Source organism: Polypterus senegalus, chromosome 15 (assembly GCF_016835505.1).
Source record: "Polypterus senegalus isolate Bchr_013 chromosome 15, ASM1683550v1, whole genome shotgun sequence".
Lineage (NCBI taxonomy): Eukaryota > Metazoa > Chordata > Cladistia > Polypteriformes > Polypteridae > Polypterus > Polypterus senegalus.
The window spans coordinates 99632236-99652493 of record NC_053168.1 but is presented as its reverse complement, the minus strand read 5'-3'; the positions used below and the strand labels follow the sequence as shown (position 1 = coordinate 99652493).

The window sequence follows — 20258 nt, the reverse complement described above, 5'->3', positions numbered from 1 at the left end:
TTTTTTTGTGTACAGTGCCTGGTTATACTAACTCCTGTGAAGCATTTTATATAAATATGTAACTGGCTAAAGTATATTTATTCATTTATAGGCTGCCACTGGGTGGCAGTATGGCACAACACACCAGCATGTTTGAGGCTGCACTCGGTTGTGCTTTTGAAGCCACTGTGGCTTACGTGGAGTCATGGAAGTCACAAAATGGGTGCTGGCCATACAGGGTGGCCCACCTGAACAGACAGCGAGTCAATCAAAGGCTTTATCCCACATACACACTTCAATGTGTTTTTTATCCCAGTATTTATGCTCACCACCACCCTCACTGCACCAAATTCCTTTCCAATAATCAAACAATTTTGTCAAAAATGAATCTCTCTTCAATACTGGGCAGAGGGCAGCTGGCTCACTGCAAAAAAGACTGTCCCAAGTGAAGATATGGGCAAATATCAGAGTGATGACATGATGCATGTTGATTATGCTTATAAGAATTTCACTCTGCTCTGCACACGTGACATTAATGCCAATATAAACCTGCAAAACACCTGCCAACTTTAGGCACGGATGTTATGAAAGCTTTCAAATGGTAGAGATCTTCTCAAAGGCTGTATATCTGTCAGCTGTGTACATTGAATCAAACACACAAGCCTACCTAAAGGGCGAGCTGCTTGGTGCCAGTGCTGGCTGGGCACAGAACTTGTTACACTGCCAATCACTCTCACAAGAACAAACATTTCATTATTATTAATATGATGTTTGGATGGCACCTTCATTCAAGGCCACTTACAAGTGAGGATGCAATAAAATTGTGTATTTTTTTTTTTTTTTTGTTTTTTTACATAGCGTGGCAGCAGAACCAGCACCCTACTGGTTTAAAGTCCAATACACTACAATGTTCACAGAACCTCAAGACAATCCCACACAGACCTGTAAAACGCACATAGCAACTGTGCTGGGATTTGAACCCAGTCTTCCAGAGCGCTGAGGCAGTAGGCCTAACCGCAGTGCCCTTTATTTGTTCACTTGAAGCCTTGCTAGCTTGTTTTTATAATTACTGGTTTTTGAAGAACACGCTGTGCACATATTGCCAGAGAAGCTTTTTAAATAGGAAACATGAAGCAGTCTTTGTTTGGTTTGGTTACCACAAAGTAACTCCTCTCATTACAAAGTCCATGTGTAGTGGGCAGTCTGGGACGGGGAGACAGTACTATTTAGTATGTACAGGGTGGTCTCTTTTGCATCCTTTTATTCTGTTTACTTCACTCTTGTCACTGAGCAGACTCAGAGCACTGCAGACAGAACATCTAAATAATTGTCCATCCATCCACTTGACCACCGCTGAAACAGCTTAATACCAGAGCTGTGGGGATTCAAAGCTCACCCCAGCACTATCAAATGCAAGGCAGGAACCAGCCCTGAGCATGGCACCTGTTCATCACAGGAGGTACCCACACACACATCCAATCATACAAGGACAACAGAAATCTGAAAATTAACTCTTTAACACTCTCGTCAATAGGATAAGGAGAACAACTGGAGTACTTGGTTAAAAACCTACAAAGACACAGGGAGAACAAGGAGTGGGATGGGATTCATTTGGCTGTATTCTGTATATGTGAAAGTAATTAATCTATAAACCTAGAAATCCAATAGCATGTAGCTGTGAGGACATATCGCTGAGCCACAGTACTGCTCCATGATAAAATAACAAAACTCATGTATATATAAATGTATGCCCACTGAGAAGAAGAAGAAAAAGACATTGCATTAATGTAGTGCTTTTCAAGACACTCATAGTGCTTTACATAGAAAGGGTGGAGCTGCGTCAGCCATCCCCAATGAGCAGCATCCACATGGATGATGTGACGGAAGACATTTTGCATCACTAAGCTCACCACGCTTTAGTTATCAAATGGTGAAAAAGTGAAAGAAATAATTAGCTAATCAGGGTGATTAAAGGGCCAGAGTGACCGGGCCATGATAGGCAATTTAGCCAGGCCAGGGGTGTGTGTGTAGCAGATCACCACTATATACCCTATAGGTAGCAGGGTTTCAATTTTATCTTTCATCATCTGTCAAGTTTACCACAAACCTGTCTACTCTATACTGTATATATAAAATCCTAAGCCAACAATGACGTTTTTAATGCCATGTTTTTTGTCACACTTTAAATTGGGCTCATTTTAAAAGTTACATACTGTATATATGTTTGGTATCATTCTTTTCATAATTTATCGAACTTTAATGTGATGTTGTTAGGTTTTCAGATTCTTATTCTGGTTTTAAATTATAAACTAAAAAATATCAAGAACTCACATCCTTGTGCCAAAAGGTTTAACCCCCCTCAGGGCCGGAAATAAAAGACAAAGAGTAGGACAGCTGCTGTACAGGCTTTTAAATGTTCGAAGTGCCGCGCGAGATGCAGTTCACATGTCACGGCAGCAAGCCAGCAGCTGATCGAGCAAAGTGGAGGTGTTTCCCATTGTATCACCGTTTAAGAGGGGGTTTCGGAGGAGCGATCGCATCTCCTTGGGGTGCATTCAGCCCCCTCTTCACAACGCGAGCGGCAGAGATGCACAGTGGCTGGCAAGTGAACCAAGCAGGGGGGACCCCCTAGTTTCTATATATTATTTTCAAAACTCACTCAAGGACCCAAAGCAAGAAGGTATCGCATCAAGCTCAGTGGCAAATAGTGTAATGGGAGCCCAGCAATTTACTGACTCATTTATGAAAAAAACAGCAAATTCCAAAAGGTGTATAAGAACTCAATGTCATGAAACAGAAACTGCAGCACACATCATGTTGGGCAAACGGAAAAAAGCGCAGAGGAAAGTCTAAAAACAAGACATGCCCACAGTAGAAACTACTAAGAATTTAGTGATTTCCAGTTTGTCTAAACAAGGGAAAACCCAGTAATGAAAGAGGAAATAAATGGCGTAATATTAAGTGTTAAAAGAGTGTGAAAGTAGCGATGAGGAAAGCCAAGTCTGCTTTAACCAGCAAAATGGTGATAATTCCTTTCAATTATATCTTTTAGGCAGAATGTGATGGATGTAATACTTCAAAGAAGGGAAAGAAAAGCAAAAGAAGGTAAAAATAGAAACGTTAAATAATTAGAATGGGGAAAAGCAAAGGCATGCAAAGATCCCAAAAGTCAGCCATTCCATGCTGTTAAATCATAGATTAAAGAGAAAAGACTAATAATGAATACAAACAGACTTTTTCATTTATGGATATGGCTTTGAAATGAAATATGAAGTAAAATCAAACTTGCTATAAAAAAGCTGCTTGTTCGCTTTCCCCAGCATGCACTGTAACCAGCCGGTGGCCTCTCTGTCTCGCTGTCAATGCAGCCTGTGTCAGCGTCTCCTTTAGCACATGGTGCTGCACAGCAGTTTATTTTGCTAAGTGCTTCTCCAGGAAGACAGAAATATCGGATTCCTCCCTTTCCTCCACTGGATGGGCCTTTTAATGGTGCCCTCCTCACCCCGGAACAGGATCCCAATTCCTCAGCGGACACTCTGTTTATTATCAGACTCCTTCTAATATTTCTCCTGGCTCCCAATTTTGAGCTTTTCACATCACAATACTGGCTTGGAAAAACAAGAGGGATGAACATTTTTGACCCCGCAGAGACTCTTTTTCCAGGTGTCAGGAACATTGTCAAGCTGCTTGTTTCCTGCACCCTGCTGAAGAATATGAGACTGAGTTTGGGGCTGGGCTTCAAAGAAATCAGAGGTGCTGTTGTAGTTTTTATTTACTTATTTTTTTAATAACTTTGTATTTCTGAACACAGTCCAAAACTGAAATGGTGCATAATCGTTTTTTTTTTTTCAAAAAGCATTAGTCCAGATCACAACAGCTTTGACAATGAAAAGTTAGTGAATGAAGCAATGTGATTCTTCATGTAGATTTTATTTTTTAATCATGATTTGTGTATTTTCTAAAGTACGTTCGTGGTTCACCATCAATGCCATGCATTGTGGTTACGCACTGAAGAAAGGATCAGACAGGCAAATCCAGCTGGCAAAATAATCTGTCAACGCATGCACTGCCCCCAAGTGCTTCACATGAACAATATGCTCCTCAAGAAAATAAAAAATTGTATGGAACAAAAACTGGACTCACTGGGACCACTGAACGACTTGCCTTGAACATGAATGATGGCAGGTGAGGCAGAGACAGAGTAGGAGCTTTGGCATGCTGAGGAGAGAAGGGAAGCTGCCATAATCTATCCTCATAATGTCCAGCATTTGGGATGTCGGCAGGGCAGAACAGAGGGGCATTTGCGCTGTTTTATTCAATGTTCACCATTCTGTTATATTACTCTTGAATTGGGGTTATTCAATGTTAAAACCATTTGTTGTATTCTTTAACCATGATACAGTTTCCTCTTCCTTGCCTTCTCTTTCTTTTGTTCGTTGTGTTTTTGTAATTTTTCCAGCCCTAAATGCTCCCTTTATATTTTTATCTTGATTTACACAGTAAGGGATATCTATAATTTTTTTGAATTGTCCTATAGGTTTGCTATTACACCTTCCAAAGGTGATATCTGGTCTGCAATTAAAGTGAGCATCCTCAATATTTCAAATTTCTGTGGAAGCAACTTGTGTGAGAACTGGTGCATGAAGAAGGAATCCTGTTCTCAAATTTCTTTCATCCATTTTCATATCTGACATTTTCTGTTATAAAATCACTGATAACAAGAGTCTGTCCTAGCCACACTGTTTATAAGATAGATTCCAACCTTAGAAATAAAGCTAGACCACCCTGAACACACTCAAGTACACACCTATTAATGCTCTTCCAGCTTAGTTCACAGTTTCCAGTTAATCTGTCACACCCATTTTTGGGAAACTAGAGCACTAGAGAAATTCGAATTGACCAAGGCCCACTCCACACCACCGAGCCATCATACCTCACCTGTAAAATGAAGTGAAATCCACAGTGGAATGGCACTTCTGGAACTCCCAGGATTTGAGCTTCTGACACTCACGGTGAGCACGGAATTTCACTTTGACACTTCCGGGGCAAAGGTAAGGGGAAGGTCTTTTCTGTAGCTGGTGGCACACTTCGTTGGACTCTACCCGCCATGTTTCGGCAAAATCATCGACATCAAACTTGAAATTGCCATCCCCTCCAATGAAATCATCCCGCTTGTGTCCATTGTAGTTTCCACACAAGCCACAAAGCTTGCCTCGCAGATGAGGGGCTGCAGTGATCTCAACAAAGCTATCGCCATCCCACGAGATCTCCAGCCCTGGGGAAACACAGTGATGTGAGTTAGACTGGATAAACAGCATCAGGCAGATGCTCTGACTCCACGAAGGCCTGTGCCTTCTCATTTTGTTTCCAGTATACAGTAATGTATCCATGTTGTCTGCCTTAACACAGGGAGCACTCAATATGGCGGTTTACAGCCTAGAAACATCTTCATGCGGTAATTTACACCTCATGAAATCCTGCATAAAGATAAGCCTCACTAATGAATAACTCTCAGTTTCAGGAGGAGGAACAGGCGACACAATTAATGCTCGGTGTGGGCCCACTCGGCGCGCCCCAGAAAATCACTGTTATTCAAACTAATGATCTAAATATGCACTTTCAGCACAGAGAAGAAAAACACAGTGCACAGAAATCAAAGGAAAGAGCGTCTGTGCAAGACTGGCTTTCCCCGCTCACTATGGAAGTAATGAAAACAACTGTAGTCCGCAAAGCAGCCTAGGCACGATGCACAGCCCCAGATGAAGTCAGGGAGAAATGGCTTCAGGTAGTCAAAATTGATGACTTTTGTGGTGAACACTTAACAGAGAGGTTCACGTTTCAGAGGTACAGTTGTGTGCAAAGCTGGCTGCCCAAGGATATACCAATTGCCTCACTGGATTCCGGCAGCCCATATCACACCAAGCCACTTCGGCTTCTCTAAAGTAATCTGGTGACAAAAAAAAAAAGGGCAACCTTGAATAGAAAATCCTACTCGGTCAACAGGATAAAGAGAACCATTGAAAATGGACGTAAAAGAAGCTACCCAAAAATGCATAGTGACATAAAACAAAGTGCCACCTGCACCCAGGCACCTGATGGTACCATCACCGGCCCAACTTTTGCACAGTTGCCAGTTAGTAAAGGCTACTACTTTTTTTACATTAGCCACCCGAGTGAGGATTAAACACTCAGTTCCCTTAATCGGAAATAACGATAAACGAGGGTCGGAGCCTGCAGTGATGCAAGTTGGACAGGAGCCACAGACAATATAAGGGAGACTGTCGGCAAGCTGCCAACACACATCTCCAGCGAGCCACGATTAAACTTCCTTTTCTGCTTATTTTCAAAGAGTGCCAACCAGCCCTTCTCATCCAAGTATTTTCACTGAAAGGCCTCAACACTAAAACAGCTTGAAAAATAACAGAGAATTTAATATACCAGCTGTGTGAAATGTAGGATGTGGAGTTCGAGAGAAGGGCAGCGGTGAGAGTGCCAGGTACTTGGTGCCTGCTTTATTTCCAATTCTGTTTGCTCATATTTTCAGTTTCTGACTCGTCACCCCCTCTTTCTTAGGAGGCAGCCTTTCTGTCCAAACTTTACAACTGACAAACAGAGAAAGGGATTCAACTACATAGCTTAAGCTGAATCATTTAATGGCAGCCCTTTTTGATCTTTGGGGGTGTCAGTGACATCAAGGTACAATGCAAACAGAGAAACGAAAGAACGAAAATAATAAAAATAATAATAAAAACTCACCGGTTGTTGTCGTCAGCTTCAGTAAATACCCCTCTAAGTCAATGTGCAGGTGCGGTGTCTCGTAGGGCAGTGATATTCGTGTGCCGTTCTGTTTCACTGAGAGGTGCTGGTGCAAGCTGATGCTCACATCATTAGTGATGTACTCTACTGACTTTGTCCAGGAGAACAAGCGTGTTTTGCGGGCATCGTTCTTCACCAGCACCTGAAAGCTGCCAGCTGCAGAGCAGTCTTTGGCCAAAACATATTGACATGTGCCCTGAAAGTTAAACGTCCTTCCGTCAAAAGTATTGTAATGAGGGTCTCCGAACACAGTGCAAACTCCAGGTTCTGTGCATCAGAAAAGGGAGAGAATGACAGTCAGTTTCAATTTCAGGTCAATTCACACATGTCACAGCAAGAGGGATGTGACCCGGAGTTTGCTGCCAGAGACATTCCCTAAAATCTTAAAATACTGATTCCCAGGTGGCCCAGAACCCGAAACAGTGAGTAACTGGGTCCCCTTGTACTGACCAAAGTTGGATTAATAGCAAAACATACTCACTTTCAGTGCACAGAGGACAGCAGCCATTACGATTGAGGATTTTCCCCTGAGGAGAAAAAATTTCAAAGCATTAAAGGGTGTTGGCTGCACCACACAGTGCACTAATGACAGGGACTGTCAACCGGCCATGCTGCCGGCAGGGTGTCATCAAGCAGAAACAGACCTGACTGACAGATTTCTGCGTTCACCTTCAGTCCATGAGTGTATTGGGACTACCATTAATCACACCAATTACAGGAGCATGTTGCCCTTTCATGAGGTGTGGCTTAATTAGAAGAGGCAAGTTGGCACACAGTCCTCCAGGGCTTCATGCCCCAGAATTAGTTGACCATTTAAAAGCAAGGGTCAAACCATACTCTTTGAACACTTTCTACTCAAAAGACTGGCAACTGAAGTGGCAAAAAATAATCTTCAAATGGCACCATGTTCAGGATTCTCCTAAGCTTGTGTGCCACTGGGTTTCTTACATTATGGAATCACAACTTGGGTTTTCTCAATCTAAGTGTCCCCAAAACAGGCCACAGCTATAACTGCAGACCATCTACTTGACCGATGAGTCAGCCAGGAGACGAAAGGACTGCAGAGCAGGTTATGAGGAATAGAGGCCTGAACATGTGCCACAGGAGAAACCCAAAGTTCACGAAGAGGTGGCGCAAGCCTGCTACAGATGTCATGAACAGACTGCCTACTCACTGGTGGACAGCTCTGGATGGGTGTGCACTCCTTCTTGTGGCACTCCATCTTCCCCTTCACACAGGCACAAAGTGTGCAGTTAGTGGATGGCCACATCTCTCCATCCTGAAACAAAACCAAAAATTAAAATGTAGAGAATGTAACACCAGTGAAGATTAGGGTGATCGTCGCAGACAGGAAGCCTTATCTAATGGTTGTGAAACCTGACCCAATCTTTAGTCAAGTAATTTTGTAGGATTTCTTTTATTAATAATAGCATTTTACTTGTGTGACTGCCTGTCAATTTACAAGACAGGTCATCACTTCAGATGTCTCCCTTTGACCCCACACATCATTTTACACAGTACTGCCTCCACCTGTGTTGCTGCTATGCACACCATCTTAACTCTGTGAGGATGTAGTGTGAACTTTGACCCCAGGCTCTTCCTTTCAAATGCATTTTCCCCTGGTACCACCCATCTCAGCTGAGCAGCTGTGACTCATTGTACGGTGACCCAATGTGCATATCTGGGTGTAAACGGGGTTAGAATGTACACTGGAAATAAAATGGGAGCCTGAACAGAGCTCTCTGTGCACAGGTACTTCAGAATCAGCCTCTAGTCTTGTGGCTTCGGTTTTATTTATCTTGCCTTTCCCATCACATGACTGCATATTGGAAACAAATGAAGATGGTTTGAGTAATGGAAACTGCATGTCTAATGGTGGGTCGGGAGTAAATTACGGGGTTTATCCCAACAAACTGGAGATGACTGCCTGAACACTCCAGAAGCAGCTCTGAAATAAGCTATTAAAAGTATACTCATAATAACAAAAGCGGTCAGCATGCAGGCACAAAAGCCCTGTACAGTCCAGGTGATGGGTGAAGCTGTAGACCCAAACCAACTCCTCAGTCCCAATTCCAACTCACCCTATACATTTTATTGCCATCTTGGCAGAATTTGACCTCTTCAGCTGGTACGTAGGACACGCATTCCTCACAGCACTGGCCGCTCTCCCCATGACATTCTCCAGTACGTGAACACCTCCGCTGACAAACAACTGTTGAATTCTAGGATCAGAGATACAGGATTTTGTTGAATTCTATAATCAGTGACACGGGTTTGACATTCTGCACAGACCGGGACATTTGTGAATAACTGTGGACTTCCTAATCCATGAAGCTACATGGACAGAATAACATCAAGGGCCAGCTAAGACAACTAGAGCTACAAAATGTCTAGGAGGACCTGGTCACAATCTGTATGTATTTGACAGCTGAGGCAAAATGGAGAAATCCACCATGCAGCTGCTAATATCCTTACTTCTGGGGTCCCACGGGGAGATGGGCAGTGATTGTAGTGTCCAATATCCAATGTCAAATGAACATAACCAACATATCTTCTTATATCTGTCCCTGAAGCCAGGTAGTTACAAACATGCAATATCCACAGGTAGCACACATATCCATGTGGGACTGTGGCACCACAGGGTGAAGAGATCTGCAACAGCAGCTACCAAACAACCAATGCATGTAGCCTAAATCTTTGTTTGATGACTGGGATTAGAAGGACAGGACCACAATGAACCCACTCACATCTGTAGACATTGGTTGTAACTACACATGTCCAGAGCTTTTTCAACTTTGTCCCAGCTTCTTACAGGCAATACAGGCATGGGAGATGTTTGACACCTTGAACTATATGCCAACAATGGCACACTTATTGGCATTCCTGTTTTTCTTTGGCCGTCACACAGACCAGGTATACTTCTCTCACCTTACAGACACAAGTCGTGCAGTTGTCGTACTGGAAAGACGTTCCATGCTCATACACTTCGCTATGAAAGAGGCAGTTTCCAAGGGACAAATCAAACACGATCCTCTGGCCTACAAATGATATGGGAACAAGAAAAATCATCAGTGAAACTCAGAACAGCATACAGGGGACAGCTGCAGCAACACTTCCCCTCCATATCAATAGGATCCATTAACGCTTTTTTTAAACTGGACATCCTTATATTCAGAACTCACTGCACATGTTTTAAAAGTGGAAAAATGCCCACACATAGTGATCTGTACCAGACCAGGTGGTTAGGTGTTAGTTACTATGTCAGACTGGGGACATGGTTATGCATGTCACCAACGACATCACTCCAGACAGCTTGAGATAAACTACAGCCAAAGAAACAAGGGGCCTGCCACTCCTTCATACCCTAGTGCGAACTGACAGAGGATATCTTCTGGTAAGATGCCTACTTGCAAAATTCACAACACTTTGGCACCTGTGCCTGTGATGCCCTGAGCCGTACCCATGTGGGTGAATACTCTTGTCAGGGGCTTTCCTGAAATGAATGCTATTGTTTTGCAAACAAGGTAACAAGCACTGGGCATGGTGTTCTGAGTAGTAAGAAAGATGAAATCAGGAAGCAGGGAAGGAAAAACAACCCGAGCACGAGACACGTGCAGCTGGGTGAGTAAAACACTCCCCTCCCTCCGTGACATGCAGAAGGAGCTTACCTAAACACTTTGGGCAGCACTGTCCAGCAGGCGTGTGGCTCAGGTGTTGGGGACAAGACAGGACGGGGCACACTTCCTTCATGCAGCGGGTGCGGCCTCCCTGCTGGGACATAAACAGTTAAGAGCTGCTCCGACAGGCCGCTGTGAGATATCCCTGACTAGGCACTGTCCCCTCCAGCCCCTGAAAGGCGTGGTGAAAAAACTGACTGGGCACGTGTCACCCATGCTGCCCTCTGCTCTGTTTAATAAGACCACAAGCACCAACACATCTATAAATAGCCTGCCTTCAGACAGACACACCCCAGTGCGGAATGCAGGACCTTATCTCCGACAGCCTGGAATGCTGTGGCACTTGTGGCTGGGTAGCTGACGCGAGAGGCCCACGCTTAGTGTTGGGGGCTTTGTGGGTGCCAAGGGCCTGGCTCGCTTCAATTATCCAGTTCTCATTGAACTGGGGAGTGATTGCTTTATCTTGCTCAGTGATGACTCCACGGCAGACCTTTTGACCTCCCTGGGGGTTTTCTAAGGCCTGCTGGCTTCTCTTACCCATTATGTGGTCCCTGTCCTTACAACTGTTAGCTATACTTTTCGGTTAGATTGGCTCAGGATCCCATTGCTCTTGTGAGACTTCTGATCTTACACCGAGACCTGTCTGATAAAAAGGCACCAAGATACAACTTATTTGAACATCCCTGTGGAGCCATTGGAATTTGGTTCGGTTTTACATATGTTTTATAACTCTTTCATGTATCTGCTTGAGTGGAGCACTTTGCATAGGCATTTTATAAAATAAAAATTATTAAATTAATTGAGGACAACATGGCTTCAAATTCTAGGGACATGAGTCCAGTTCCTGGCCAGACCACTGTGAGGAGTTTGCATGTTCTCCCTTTGCCCACATGGCAACTTACATTCACTCGTCTCCCAAGACCGTGCATAACTAGCAACGCAGAGACTGTAAATTGGCCAGGGTTGTTTCAGTGTGTGTATAAATATGGACAGCCTTTGACAGACTGGTGTGCCATCCAACATTGGTTCCTGCCGCGCACCCTGCACTACAATAAGATAGTCGGCAAACATCTGGATTGTTTGGCTGTATATGTAATTTAATTATGCTTTGAATTATATTTAATTGAAATGGAAACACATACTGTAAGTGCCAGTACTCTGTTTCTGTCTATTTCTTGATTCTCCGTACTGACTCGGACAGTGGGATTAGTGGGATTGATCAGGACAAAATATGCACATTAGATCAGAAAGGGGGTGGGGAACCCCTAGACGTTTTGATCGGGATGATATACAAATATCTGAACAGACAGTGGGGGAAAGTTAGAGTGGGAGATACTGGCATACAACCATTTACTGCCAGTATGCCACAGTGAAAATGGCCCACTTCAAGCCCTGAATTCAACAGTATGGAGTATTTTAATCATGACACCCAGCAGAAAGGCACCACTCACACTTTGCACTATGTGACCACTTCTTTTCAATCCCTATTTGAGTTTTATTGAACCCACTGACTGTACTACAGCAATTACAGGTAATGATTAGGACACAGGATATGGTGCCTGACAGAGGCAGCACGATGGCACAGTGGACTGGGTATAAATCCCAGGCCTAATCTGTCTTTGTACTTTTTTTCTCCATGGGTTTGTTTTTCTCCCACATCCTATAAACTGCTCCAACGTAGGTATGTGTGTAAATTTAATCTCAGTAGTCTAGAACCCTTATCAAGGGTTGGTATGTGGTGTGTGCCCAAAGCAGCCAGAGAGTCTGGCCCTCTGTGACTTTGAACTGGATTAAGCAGGTTTTAAACTGGATGGATGGTAGACTTGAGACCTGACTTGCAAATTTTGTTAAGTGGTCTTCTAGAAACGTTACTCAGGGTCTGAGTGCAATGCAGGGCAGTAGGATGGCTGATAAGATTCTGCTGCTCCCAAATCTTTGGCTGCTGCAGGTCAGTTTCATGGTTGCCATCTATGCTATTGTGTATTGGTATGGCCCTAAGATTCACACATCTGATACAGCGCCACCATCGCGTTTCCATAATAATAATAAATAATAATACTTAATTACATTTATTATTATTATTATATTTTAATTTTTTTAACCTACTCAAAGTGCTTTACATTGTCACCACCACCAATGTGTAGTATCCACCTGCTGTTTTGTACCAATACATTCACCACTCATTAGCTATTAGTTGGTGAAGGGGTGAGAAAGACAGTCACCAATTAATGATGGAGAATGACTAGGGGGCTACAATGGATGAGGTCATGATGGGTAATTCAACCAAGACATTAGGATTCACCTTTCTCTTTCGAAAGTTGCCCAGGAATTTTTTTATAACCAGAGAGTGTCAGGACCTCGGTTTTATGTTTCATCCAAAAAACAGTGCCGATTTTTACAGCAGTGTCCCTGGCATTGCACTGATGGCCTCACTAATGCCTCTTCAAGCAGCAACCTAAATTGTTCTGAAGTGCAGGTGGTATGGATGTAGGTAATGCATTAATACAGCAAAAATGGTGACGCAAATGACCAATGGGCACATTCCCTTTCTGCCTGTCCACTTTGTAATAACTGTGCACTGGAATAGTTAGGCCTTTATTTCAGAAAGGTTGACTCTGCATTAGCACAGTGGCGCAGTGGTAGCGCTGCTGCCTCGCAGTAAGGAGACCCGGGTGTGCTCCTGGGTATTCCCTGCGTTGAGTTTGCATGTTCTCCCCGTGTCTGCGTGGGTTTCCTCCCACAGTCCAAAGACATGCAGGTTAGGTGCACTGGCAATCCTTAATTGTCTCTAGTGTGTGCGCCCTGTGGTGGTCTGGCGCCCTACCCAGGGTTTGTTCCTGCCTTGCGCCCTGTGCTGGCTGGGATTGGCTCCAGGAGACCCCCGTGACTGCGTGTTAGGATATAGCGGATCGGAAGATGAGTGACTGACTGACTCTGCATTAATGATGCGGGTATTGAGCAGATGGAGTGAGGCAGGTCAGCCGTCACAGCAAGTGTCTGTAGCTTTGTGCAGCACAGGTTCATATTGCTTTTGAGAGGCCTGCAAAAGTTTTTGGATGACAAAAGGCGTATCCTCAAGATAAAACATGCGAGCATGACACATTATATCCATCCTGGATAGCTCCCCTTTGGAGATAAAATGGCTGCAGTTTATGTTGATTAGATATTGGCCATGTTTTTAAACAGTACTTTAAATAAATAAAAGAGAAATAGGGCAGCACTGGAACACTGCGGTTAGCACAGCTGCCTCACAGCTCCAGCATACTGGGTTTGTTTCCTAGCCAAAGAGTTTGTGGAGTTTAAACATTGTCCATGTCTCTCAACTGACTCATTTTCTCATGCTTCAAAGATAAGAAAGTGTTTTTAGTTGGCCTGTGTAAGTGAATGTGCGTGTATCCTGTGACTGACTGGTGCCCAGGTCAGGGTTGGTCCTCCCTTGAGCCCTGATCCTGCAGAGATAATCTCCGGTGCCAGTGATTCGGTCCTCATTAAAGGGATTCAATAGTGGACACATGTCATTTTATGGGAGGAGGACAAGTTTAAGGGTGTAACATTTGGTTTGGAACAAAAACACCAATGATTTTATGCTAATTAGAAGTGTCCATGACAGGGGCACTTATGTCTTCCTCTTGAAAGTTATGTCTAAGATGAGGATATGTTCCAGGTGTCTAAATTAGCCTTAACGTGCAAATGGACACTAAATAGTGAGTGACACTTATTTATAAGCCTGCAAAAACTGAGCAAGAAGGGGCTTTAAGGGTTAAGTGAAGATCAGTCAGTCTCAAGTCCTCCAGTCCCAAGAGAAAAGTCGGACAGAGCAAACCAGCCTTCTAAATCAGGGGTAGTTAAAGATCTATGGAGACGCTCAATTACAAAAACACGCAACCACAGCTGGCGGGGAGTAACTGCTAAGCCAGCATTAAGAGATGCAAAGAGCGGGCATTAAATGGCACCACAGCTGCCAGACTAAGCTGCTAAAAGTGGAGCAAGTGAGGCCAGATGCATCTGGGCCACACAAGCAGAGCTGTGCTTACAGTGCAGAGGCAGGTGACACATCTGTTCCCTTCTGGGTGGAATTCCTCTCCCTCTTGAAATTGGTGGCCTGCAAAGACACAACCTGCAAGACAGCAAGCAAAGGGTTAAGAGGCAGTGACAAAGGAGGGACCTGATAAGACAGACGACCCTTCTACATGTTTGTCGTGTTGGAAAAGGAGTGTTTGGGGGTGGGTGGTTTGTAGGATGCATCGTCTGCATTAAACGTCATACCTCGCTGGTTCTTTGTTCCTTTTCAAATAAAAGGTGCAAATGCCTGTATGAGATCAAGAGCCATGTTTGGCTGTCCCCACCAATGTGGTTGCCACTCCATGGATAGGAATGTAGGGACTATGTTAAGACACTTATGACAACCCTAGATCCTTGGGCAAAGCAAGTTCAAGATGACAGGCTCTAACAAACCGGACATTCGACCGACTCTGGAATTGTCATTGTCAAAGACCAGAAGCCTTTCTGGAGCCCAAAGTGGGTCCAGCCTGGTCTGGAGGCATCTCTGTCAGACAATGATTTATAATTGGTAAGCAGATATTGGCTACTTATCTCCCAAAGAGGAAGTTTTGTTCACACTATGGGTCAAAGATTGGGCTTCTCAGCCCAGTCACACATATGAGTGTCGTTCAACTGACCATTGAGGGAAACTAAGATAGTGGTGACTTATCTGGCATACCAGGCCGGACACCCTCATACACCCCCTTTACCAGGTTTAGAGATAAATGACTTCCATTTGCATCAATTATTCTGCATCATTTAAAAACAGCATAACACATTTAAGAAAGACTGACAGAGCAAGATGACAAACCTTAGTGCCCAAGTGATACATCCAGAGAACCGGCCCTCCAATCAGTGCCTGAGGTGCCTGGCAACTGGAGGGTCAGTGTGTGCCGTTTCAAAGTGTGAGCAAGGAAAACAGAGTCATATGGTGTCCGCACTTTGTGCTGTTCATTCACCATTCTGGCACAGCTTCGCTCTCTCTTTTCTCTTTTTTATGGTAGGGGATGATAATGATGATAATTAGTGGCCAATGTTTGCCATTTGCCAACAATGTGTAGATACAATATGTGCCAAAGTTACCAGAGGTCACCTTACCACAATCAATACTGTACCGTGAAAGCGGCAGGGGCAGGCTAATTCTACCAAAAAGGAATTTTCAACAAATCCTTTTCTGCTATTGTATTTTTTTATCAATTTTTAATGAAGTAGACAGAAAACACAAGTTACAGTAAATCAAAAATAAACCATGAAACCACGAAAACATCAATACAAAATAAAACATCTGCCCCACTGTGACCCCAAACTTTCTGTCATTTTCATGACAACATGCAAAATAGTCCACAGTACCATGGTAAAAATAACCCTAAAGATTAAACACACAAATTCACTCCAAAATAAATGAAAGCAGCAAAGCACCTACCTGGGCACGACGGGCAGCACATGCCTCGTTGCACTATGGGATTCTTACAATGCACTACACACTGCACGTCTGACTCAGTGACAACACCTTCCTGTGGCAAAAGAGAAATACAAGTGTCAAGGGTGCTCCCTGCTGCCATGATGGCAACCAAACTACAGGTGACCCAGCTGATCATTTGATCTCCGCACCTGTACATCAAACACAAGCGACTCTTTCACGTGAAAGGGGGAGGATCATAGGGATACAGACACACCACCCATTTGGCACAGGTGTGCCCTAGAGAAAAACATAAAAAAGGTAAGATCTGTGGATTTTGACTGACAGCCTCCCGTCAACCCGAGGAGTTCATAAGCCATGCTCGCTTGGCCAGACTTTTCATCCTGCTGGCTATGCTTCATCAGATAGCAACACATTAAAGTGAGTGAGACGTTTAAAAATCTCAGTTGTGAAAATCAGGATAATGAAGTGGATGAAGTGGGCATTGGTGCAACACAGCCAGTCCCCTCTCCTCCACTGAGCGCGATACTGGCACCATATTAAACTGGTAACAGGCTCCCATCCTGCACTCATGGTTTAATAATCAAAAGATATGAGCATGTGCCAGCTGGTGCTGTATTAGTGAACCACTCAGTCATAGTAAACTGGCATTCAGGTGATGGAATGCATTCAGTATGCCCATTTTGAACTGTTACCCATGTTCTGAGCTGCACTCCGCATTTGAAAATGTTAATGGTGGAGTGGGTTGCACGTGGCTTTCAACCTGCAGAAAAACCCAGCACTAAACTGGTGTCAGGATGGCTCCAATATGCTCTTTGTTCACTTCACATCAGCTGCTTTTGAGGACCTCCTAACACACCCCACCCCATCCCCCCAATCTGGGATCAAATCCCTCCGGACACCAAACTTGTTCCTCCCCCAAAACATCAACCAGCCAGGGGGCTCTCAGGCCGCACAGAGACAAAATTGCCAGTGGCGGGCTGCAGGTCCATCATTACCAGCATCTGTGTAATTAGAGCCGTCCATTACATCCTGACAGCAGATACGACAAAAGCGAGGAAACGCATTTTCAAACTCCAGCCGTTCCCTTTCATTTCAGCTTTGAAGCAAAAATCAAAGTGGTAGAATATGAGGCGTCCTAGAAATGTAGCCTCCCCTCTTGTTCCACGTCAGCCCCCGAGGCAGGGGGGGCCCGGGGGCGGGTAAACGTGCTAGTGGAGGCAGGCAAGTTCTTGCAGCTAGTTATTGTATATAGCACCTTTCACAAAGCTGTCGGATCAGAGAGACTGAAGTGATCTTCAAGTTAGAAGAAACCCTATGTCACTTATACCAGCTGCTACATTAAGACTTGGGACAGCAACTACAATTATTTCAAATTTTAAACAAAATCTTCAAGGTTTCAGGACAGGAGTCTCACAGGGGACACCACACCAGAATAAGTCAGTTTAAAGCTGAAGGTGATCTTTCTCCTCCAGGCCTGATCTTCTTAGGTTTACAATCTTTTTTATGTTTTTTGTTTTTTTTTTCCTGTTTCTCCACGTCAGACAGATAAAATTTGTGGTCTTCAGCCTGACTGCAAACAATCAGCTGGAGGGAGCTACTGTATATTAAAAGTCTGGCAGGTTACATAACGGTTTCCTTGTAGACAGCATATGTTCAGCCATCATTTGACAATCAGCACTGACATATCCAATTAAACAATTAGGAATTAGGAAGTACACAATGGCCATATAGACTGGGCATGTAAACACCAGTTTTCAAAAATCACCAAGGCACAAAAGCACACTTTCACACTGGGGCCTGGTCCATGTCACTGGGTATAGCGACTCAAAACAAACAGATCATTTTAGGAAAGCAGACGGACCTCAGTATCACAGAGCTGAGACCACAGTGTAAGACTCAGGGTTCTGCTACATCAGTTTTATGTTACTTTCTCAGCCCGACTGCTATTTTAAGAGTCACTGAAACTCAGACCACTGCAGTGCGATCTTGTCTTATATTCCTTTCAGGGTTATTTACGTGCTGCTTTTTTTGAATTTACTAGAAGTATCTTTCTAGTTATAGGAGAGGTGGTTAAAATATTTTGAGATATAATCTGAAAAGGGGTAATTCTACTGTGCTGATTTTGTAAGGGGACAAAGATTAAGTCCTGTCTACTAAAATATATGAACTACAAACTTCCAAACGCTGTGCTTTATAAGATGTATAACTTGCCTTAGAACCAAGCATCTTGGCATCATTGAACTTTTAAATGTTAATGGAAAGTGGAGATTCATTATCACCTAACCATGCTCTGTTAGGATAAGCTGCAGTCAAGAGGTGAGCTGTACAATTCCACCTGGTCATTTGTTGACTTTACTGACATGACATTGTTGCCACCATAGATCATATACAGTATATAGTAAAGGAAAATTACGGAATGGGAAACTGCAGACACTATAAAGTTACAGATCAGTTTAAACCATTTTTAACGAACAGTTAAATATAAGCACGGACTGTCCACAGTGGGTACAGAGAATGTGGACTCTTGAAATCATGGCCTGTAATGTTCCAAAGACAATCCTGTTATTCATCCATCCATCCATCCATTTTCCAACCCGCTGAATCCGAACACAGGGTCACGGGAGTCTGCTGGAGCCAATCCCAGCCAACACAGGGCACAAGGCAGGAACCAATCCCGGGCAGGGTGCCAACCCACCGCAGCTAACTTATTCAGACTGGGAGAAATTTAAGAAGCATTTCATAACTGGGGATGAAACTTGGATATGTCAATGGGGCCCAGAACCCAAATAATAACCAAAATACAAGATTGTGCCCGACATTCAAGGACCAAGCCAGTGCCAGAAAGATGTCCAATTTTTAATGATAATGGTTGTATAGTTCATATTAATGAAACCCCACAAAAACCCATATAACATGTCAATGTAATGGTGATTTGTTTTTGATGTTTAATTTGCTATGGCAATTCTGGAAGTCATTTGGGGAAAACAGGTAAGGAAGGATGTGACACCCAACATATTTTCTAGTCCTGGACCTGTGTAGCTACCATCTGTACCCCAATCTGAATTCAGAGAAGTCAAGTCAGCTGTAACAAAGCTGCATACTGTGTGGAATCTGAAGGATTTTATGTATATTATGCATGTGTCATTCTTTGTGTGTACAGTAATTTCTTTTTCATCATCTGCATACTGTATGTAATACTCCTTTTTTAAATCGCAGTGTATAAATCTCCATATATATAAAATCCAACGTCTGTCTGTCTGTCTGCTTTTCACAACAGAACTATTTAACGGATTTAGATCTTTTTTTTTTTTTTTCTATAATTTTCTTGAACATTTCAGTTGGTTTTGCAACATCTCTTATTGTGCTATGTGTTAGTTCGCTTGCGGTACTGATTTATTTGCGCAAATCCAAGAGAGACACAGCGGGACGAGGGGAGGGGGGCAGGACCTTCCTTACTCACACGCCATCCTCAACGTGTAATTTACATCCTCTTAGCTAGCAAATTCATGGATTTAGATTCAAGTTTTTTTCTACAATTTGCTTGAACTTTCGATTTTGCAACTTCTCTCATTGCACGAAGTATCATAGTTCGCTCGCAGGAGCGATACACTCGCTCTAATCTGAGACAGAGGATGTGGGCCGAGGGGAGGTGAAAGCGTGATGTCAGGAGTGGGGATTTGGCTGGGGCCCACCTCACTCACGCGCCAGGCTCCATTCAAATCGCTGTACCTTTGGCCACGTTTTGGAGCGGACCTTGTCTCTGCTTAACTAGCAATAGCTGTTCGTTTATTCATTTTTAAAGTTTGTCCTGTTTCAATACTATGCGGGAGACAGCTAGCATACTGTAAACGTAGAATATTAAGAATACACATTCATCGGCTTTGATTAGTGATGGCCACTATAAATGTTCCTGCAACTGGAAGTAGTTTAAAGGCAGGCACACTCAACACAGAAGGGCTATATTTTTGTTAAACTCTGAAGATTGAAGACATAATCATACAAATGAGCGGTCAACAATCAAGTAAAGAGGAAGGTGAATTGTATTGCAGAATTTTCTGGCTGAAGATAAAGAATCCATGTATGAGAAGGAGGATGCTCAAGTCACTCGCACAACGCTGCTGATACCAGGTTTGATGTTGGAGAGCTGGCTGAGCATTACTTCTTGTTACATTCTTCTTGGAAACTATTTACTATTTATGGTAGAGGATACATTTCATTAGCTGGCAGAAGATAAGTTTCAGAACAGCTTATTCAACAAAGACTGATTTATACAGACAGTAGGATGAAATCTGATCTGTCGTGCATTGAATTATATTATAATA

The 20258-nt window shown here is 43.5% G+C and overlaps 1 protein-coding gene across 2 annotated transcripts in view; it reads right to left on the bottom strand.

The window, feature by feature from the left end:
- Window positions 1-20258, bottom strand: part of bmper (BMP binding endothelial regulator) — a 51547-nt gene that overhangs the window by 2027 nt on the left and 29262 nt on the right. The window contains exons 5-13 of one of the 2 annotated variants that reach the window (XM_039736752.1): window positions 15937-16027; window positions 14507-14589; window positions 10464-10566; window positions 9724-9833; window positions 8877-9017; window positions 7970-8074; window positions 7277-7322; window positions 6736-7062; window positions 4918-5254 (exon numbers count right to left, since the gene is read on the bottom strand). In XM_039736752.1, the coding sequence (XP_039592686.1) occupies window positions 4918-5254; window positions 6736-7062; window positions 7277-7322; window positions 7970-8074; window positions 8877-9017; window positions 9724-9833; window positions 10464-10566; window positions 14507-14589; window positions 15937-16027 (1343 nt within the window). The remainder of the gene's footprint in view (window positions 1-4917; window positions 5255-6735; window positions 7063-7276; window positions 7323-7969; window positions 8075-8876; window positions 9018-9723; window positions 9834-10463; window positions 10567-14506; window positions 14590-15936; window positions 16028-20258) is intronic. The other variant, XM_039736753.1, reaches the window with a different exon arrangement.